This window comes from Ischnura elegans, chromosome X, assembly GCF_921293095.1.
Source record: "Ischnura elegans chromosome X, ioIscEleg1.1, whole genome shotgun sequence".
Lineage (NCBI taxonomy): Eukaryota > Metazoa > Arthropoda > Insecta > Odonata > Coenagrionidae > Ischnura > Ischnura elegans.
Genome location: NC_060259.1, coordinates 109,085,877 through 109,091,393, shown reverse-complemented (window position 1 = coordinate 109,091,393; position 5,517 = coordinate 109,085,877). Strand labels below are relative to the sequence as shown.

At 41.6% G+C, this 5,517-nt stretch overlaps 1 protein-coding gene across 3 annotated transcripts; it reads right to left on the bottom strand.

Moving 5' to 3' along the window:
• Positions 1 to 905: 905 nt before the first annotated feature.
• On the bottom strand, positions 906 to 4,597 carry LOC124171064. 3 transcript variants are annotated; one of them, XR_006867640.1, is made up of 3 exons: positions 3,868 to 4,597; positions 1,354 to 1,505; positions 906 to 1,261 (listed from the first exon to the last, which is right to left on the bottom strand). XR_006867640.1 is itself a non-coding variant. In XM_046550213.1 (2 exons), exon 1 carries the CDS (start codon positions 2,961 to 2,963, stop codon positions 1,764 to 1,766), a length of 1,200 nt encoding a protein of 399 aa, XP_046406169.1. In that variant the 5' UTR covers positions 2,964 to 3,292; the 3' UTR covers positions 906 to 1,261; positions 1,354 to 1,763. The 3 variants fall into 3 exon arrangements, 1 of the variants encoding a protein (XP_046406169.1); XR_006867639.1 differs by lacking the exon at positions 3,868 to 4,597 and adding an exon at positions 3,314 to 3,826; XM_046550213.1 differs by lacking the exon at positions 3,868 to 4,597 and having other exon boundaries at positions 1,354 to 3,292.
• Between the last annotated feature and the right edge of the window lie 920 nt (positions 4,598 to 5,517).

Here is a 5,517-nt window from a genome sequence, read left to right as displayed (position 1 = left end):
TCATAGGAAATGCATCGTGTACTACCCCTAGCTTGATGCTACATCGAGAAGGTTCAAAGTTGCTTCATAGGATATGCATCATGCACTACCCCTTACCAGATCCTACATTGAGATGGTTCAAAGTTGCTTCATAGGATATTCACCTTACACTACCCCTTACCAGATCCTACATTGAGAAGGTTCAAAGTTGCTTCATAGGACATGAATTTTGCACTACCCCTGGCTAGATGCTACATTGAGGAGGTTCAAAATTGCTTCATAGGATATGCATCGTGCACTACCCTTGGCTAGAAATTACATTGAGAAGGTTCAAAGCGGCTTCATAGGACATGCATTTTGCACAACCCCTGGCTAGATGCTTCATTGGGAAGGTTCAATGTTGCTCCATAGGATATTCACCGTGTACTACCCCTTACCAGATCCTACATTGAGAGGGTTCAAAGTTGCTCCATAGGATATTCACCGTGTACTACCCCTTACCAGATCCTACACTGAGAAGGTTCAAAGATGCTTTATAGGATATGTATCGAGCATCACCTCTTAGCAGATCCTACATTGTGAAGGTTCATAGTTGCTTCTTAGGATATGCATCGTGCACTACACCCGGCGAAATCCTACAGCGAGAAGGAACAAAGGTGATCCATAGAATAGGATATAATAGGATCCATAGGATAGGATGCATGATGCACTGCCTCTAGCTAAATGAATCCGCAAGAATGATCAAAGCTGCTTCAAGTTCAGTGCTATACCAATTGTAGGGACAGGCGAAGGAGGAATCTTATGTACATTCATTTTGGAAATAAATCCAAGAAGAAGGGAAGGAGGGTATAAAATAATAAAAAAATACAGGTATATAATGTAAAAATTTATGTTCATAAAAATTGATATTCATATTAAATGGCAAATATTATAGAAACAAGGTGAAAGCAAGGGAATAAAAGTAATTGAGGAATGATTGATGATGATGACACATAGCATGAAAAGAATACACATATATACTAATTGTTTCCACACAAAAATTATTCCACGGCAATAGGCAAATAGGCAAAGCACTCATATGTTGAAGCTTAAAAATGAAATTTTTAAAGGGTTTCTTCATTGACCTCTTCCCCCATTGGCTCTTTCTGTCTGTACGTCCATAGAAATGCCAGTGGCGGGTCATTTTTGCCTTGCCGTGATGGTGCAAGTGTTAAAAATCTACCCGCACATTTATTCACCTCCTTTCCCTGAATATTAGGTGTGCTCACTCTTTCCATGATCTCTGCAAGAAAAAATTTTACTGGTACATTGAAACGATTTTGGATTGCTAAGCAACAATAATTCAGCAGATAATTCAGAAATTCAATAACAAACCTTGGAGGCACTTCTCCAGCACGGGCAATGATGATTTCAGGGCTAATTTATCTCCTTTCCCCCTTTTACGGATCCCTTTGGAATCTGACAGCTCTCAATGAAAGTGATGACTGGAGCACTGTAAGCCTACTTGGAAGCTGGAAACTCAAATTCTGTAACAAGAAAACATTGAAAAATCCTTGAGTTTCAATTAAGATGAAAGAAAGTAATACGGTAATGGTTAATTCCCAGTATAAAATGCATTGACTCAAAATAATATAGAACTTCTAATACATTCATATAAATGACTTTTATATTATAAGTTACTAGCATAATTCGTAGAGTATTTATTGCATGTTGTCCACTAAAAAAACGGTAAGGCTTTCCCAATATTTCAACTCTTACTGCCATACGCGATACTGGTGAGACTGCTAAAATTTCTTCGCCCAATTTCCCATTTTCCTATCATTTTCCTTCCCATTTACTATCCCATTTTCCGGTTTCTCGGAGGTCTTCTTGATGGGGCAATCGAGCGGGCGATGGCCGACTTCTTTACAAATTCCACGACACTGAATTGGACATTCCTTGGAGAAGTGTGATTTTTCCCCGCAATTGTAACAGCGTTGAGGTTGCGAGCGACAGTATTTAGAAATATGACCTGTCTTTCCGCAAGAATAGCAGCTTCGGTTGGCATTTGGTGGGCGATCTTGAATGACAGGTTTATGAACAGGAGAGGGTATAGGAGTAGGGTGTGGGCGAAGACCTTGTCTTTCAGAGATGTGGTTCACTTGAGGAAAGCTAGAGGAGGAAAGGGAAAGTGAGGGTATTCTCGTGATTCTCCCAGCTTGGGGTGGAGGGATGTGGAAGGCAGGGTCATAGGGAGAGCTATCCAACATGTGCACATACCGAGCGTCTGTTTTTTTGGTGGCGTAGCTCTTCACATTTGCTTCCTCTTGCAGAGCATACTCTTCGGCCACTAACATACTCTTTGGCTGTCTGACTTGTACAAAGCGCCCTATTTCCTCTCGTAATCCCGACAAAAATTGCAAAAGAAGCCTGTTTTCTATCATCGCCGTGGCTACTTCCGAGGACGGATCCGCGAGTGTTTCAAGCAATTGCCTTGCAATTTTCCGAAGCCGTGTTGCGTAGTTTGCTGTTTCCAGAGGCTGCTGAGTGCAGCTGGAAAATAAGCACTCGAGTGACAGAGGTGAAATGCGGGCAGAAAATCTCTGTTTTAAGTACCAAAGAAAATCTCTGAAGTTTTTGACTACGTGCGGATTAGCCGACACATATTCAGCAGCGGAACCTGCCAAGCGTAAGCGCGCGATACATAACGTTTGATGTTCGGTCCAAGCACTTAAATTACGAATAAAATTTAATTTTTCGAAAAAGGTTTCTATCGATACGTCATCATCCCCACTGAATAACGGAATAAAATATACTTTCCCCCCAAGAGTGTGAGGGATTGCGGAGTTAGGTGTAGGGAATGGCGGATGAGGTAAATTCTCTGAATCATTTGGGGTTATGGTATTAACGGATGGACAAAAATCAATTATATCCGAGCTATGCTCCTGCCGAAATAATGGATTCGAGTTTCGTTCGAAAGGAAAATTTTCCTGTGGCCAGGCCATACTGAAGTAATATCAAAATTAAAACACACACAAAAATAAAATAACGAAAATAAAAAAAAATCGGAGTAAATGTCCTTTAGATTATTCACTGCAAAGTAAGCCCCCGAAAAGTAAAATGAATTTTGGATAAATCAACTTTTCACCTGACACCAAAATGTCGCGACGGGACGACACTGCTACCTACTACTATGTACTGCCTGGATAAGGTCCCGAAGGGAGAGGGAATCAAATGCTCATTGGGAGTAACTAACTCAGCTTTTATTGCTCGCTGTTATTCCGTTCGTACACTTTCACGGGGGGGATTTGAGGCTGGCGCGCACGGAGGTGGAATGCTTGGGTATAGAACTTACGTGGCGGCGAGTAGGGAGAGGCGGTGCTGATGGTCGTGGACTTGGTCGTACCCGGTACGATTCCCACTCGTGTTGTTGTTCGAGAACCACCGCAGCTCCCGCGTCAAGGTCCCGAAGAGTCCCCGGATGGAGAATCGCAGAAGTCCTCGAACGACGAACTCGTCCAACCCAGGCACCAGCAAACGCACTCACTGTACTGCGAAGAAAAACTGTCCACGCGGGACAGAATTTCTGCCCTATATGTCCACTTCCCGGGGGTGCGCGTGAGGGGGAAGGGGTCGCAGCGGGAAAGGGTAGTGTACCCCAGTGCATAGTCCAAATTCTCGGAAATGCCCCTTGGACCCACGCACCCTAGGGCGGGAAAAGTAGCGTCACGCCTCCTTTCCCACCACGCAGAGTATCCTCCGATCACCACAAACCGAATATGCAACAAGTGAGCTTATGTGTGGAGTCTCGCAAAATTCATACATCTAATCTGAGAACCAAAAATTCTAATAATAATAATATTAAATAATGAAACAAATTTAGTAATATGGTAAATACTACGTACTCACCTAGAATAAATCGGCGTTAGTGGTCGCAATTGATAGCTGCCTCTTCCACTCCAGTTCCTGGGGTCCCTTCTCAGCTCACAACTGCATTCACGAAAGAGTGACGGAGTTGCAATTCAGAGTAGGTGGTGTCAGTTGAAGCCGCTAAAACAAATCCTTGGGTATGCTTCCGCGAACGTTATTATTTCTTTACAAACTTGAGATTCTCCCGTCTTCATTCTCTTACCCTCCTTCCCCTTCCCCGAACTCTTGTTACTTTCACCGGTAAGTTCTGCAGAGCCGTTAAATCGCAACATGTACATTTTGGCTCTTATAATAAGAAGAAAGTTTTTTTTTCCCTATTATAAAACCTAGCTTATTGCTATGCGTGCCAAATTTTTAAAATTCAGAATTTCCGTGAATTTTAAATTACATAAAGGCTTGAGTAATCAAGTGACCATCGCTCGCACCTTGTGTAGACATTTGGGGGGAAAATATTAAATAATCTTCGAACACTATGTGAATTGGGTGGTGTTCTGTAGAAACCGTTGGCATCTGAGATCGTACAACCCGCGGACATCAGTGAAATAATGTACAAAATGAACAATCTTTGAATTAGTTCCCTAATTTAGTTCAAAGAATGTGCTGAGAACGTTCACTTTGCACATGTTCAAAGTTAGTGCAGCGGGAAACGATCTTTGCATGTTCTATGCACATTCATTCTGAATTAAATCAACTCTGCACATACTTTGAAGTAATTCAAACTTAATTCTGCACAAACTTTCCCCACTGGGTTTGATCAAAATTTTTGTCCAAAAATTTTGATGCAAATATTTTGATACAACTGGACTGGGGGTGTCCCACGATGCATCTCATTTTGATCAAAAACAAACGAAAGACGATATTTATGTAAACAACTAGGAAACTTGTGGAGGTGGAGGATTCTTTCTTTTTAAGCAGGCGAAATTGTTTGAACAGGCCTCTTGAACATTAAAGATGCGAAAAAAAGAAAACAGAAGGAATGCTGAACTTGGCCTTGGCTGGAAAAGGGGTATGAAAGCGTTGGAATAAGCATGCTAAACATGTTGGAGAAGGAGTTGGTCGCCGATGTTCCCGTTTATTATCGATAATAATTGACGACAAGTCAATATATTTTCATGTCCCTTATCAGCAAGGTTGAGGGCAGAATAAAACGCCAGGATACAAACGTGAGGCAGTTTATTCCCGCGAGGAAAATGTTATTAATAAATGATGGACATTGTGGTTGAGGAGATGTTATGAATAGTGCTGTAAGCGTGCATTTAAATCACATTTTTCTCTCCTAATCTAGCAGTTTCTAAAATAAGGTCCTTATCCTATAATCATAGTAATAGAAACGGGCAGCTGTAGTGTTTCACAGGTACAATCGTCAGTTCATATTAGTCATTTCTCCAGCTGCTCGCTCGCATTGTATGCCTTCCATAAAGCGTAAAATTCGGCCTCGATACCTTAAGTAAATCTTTTATTATTTCCAAAACATCCCTCCTGGTATTGCGATTCTAAAGATCGCTTCCTTTCTATTTAAGATCAACTGATTATTACGGATTTCCTAGTTGAGAGCTTCCATCGCCTATCACTAAGACAAATTTTTGCTCATATTTACCTTTAGGGCCACACCAGGCGATGAAATAGACG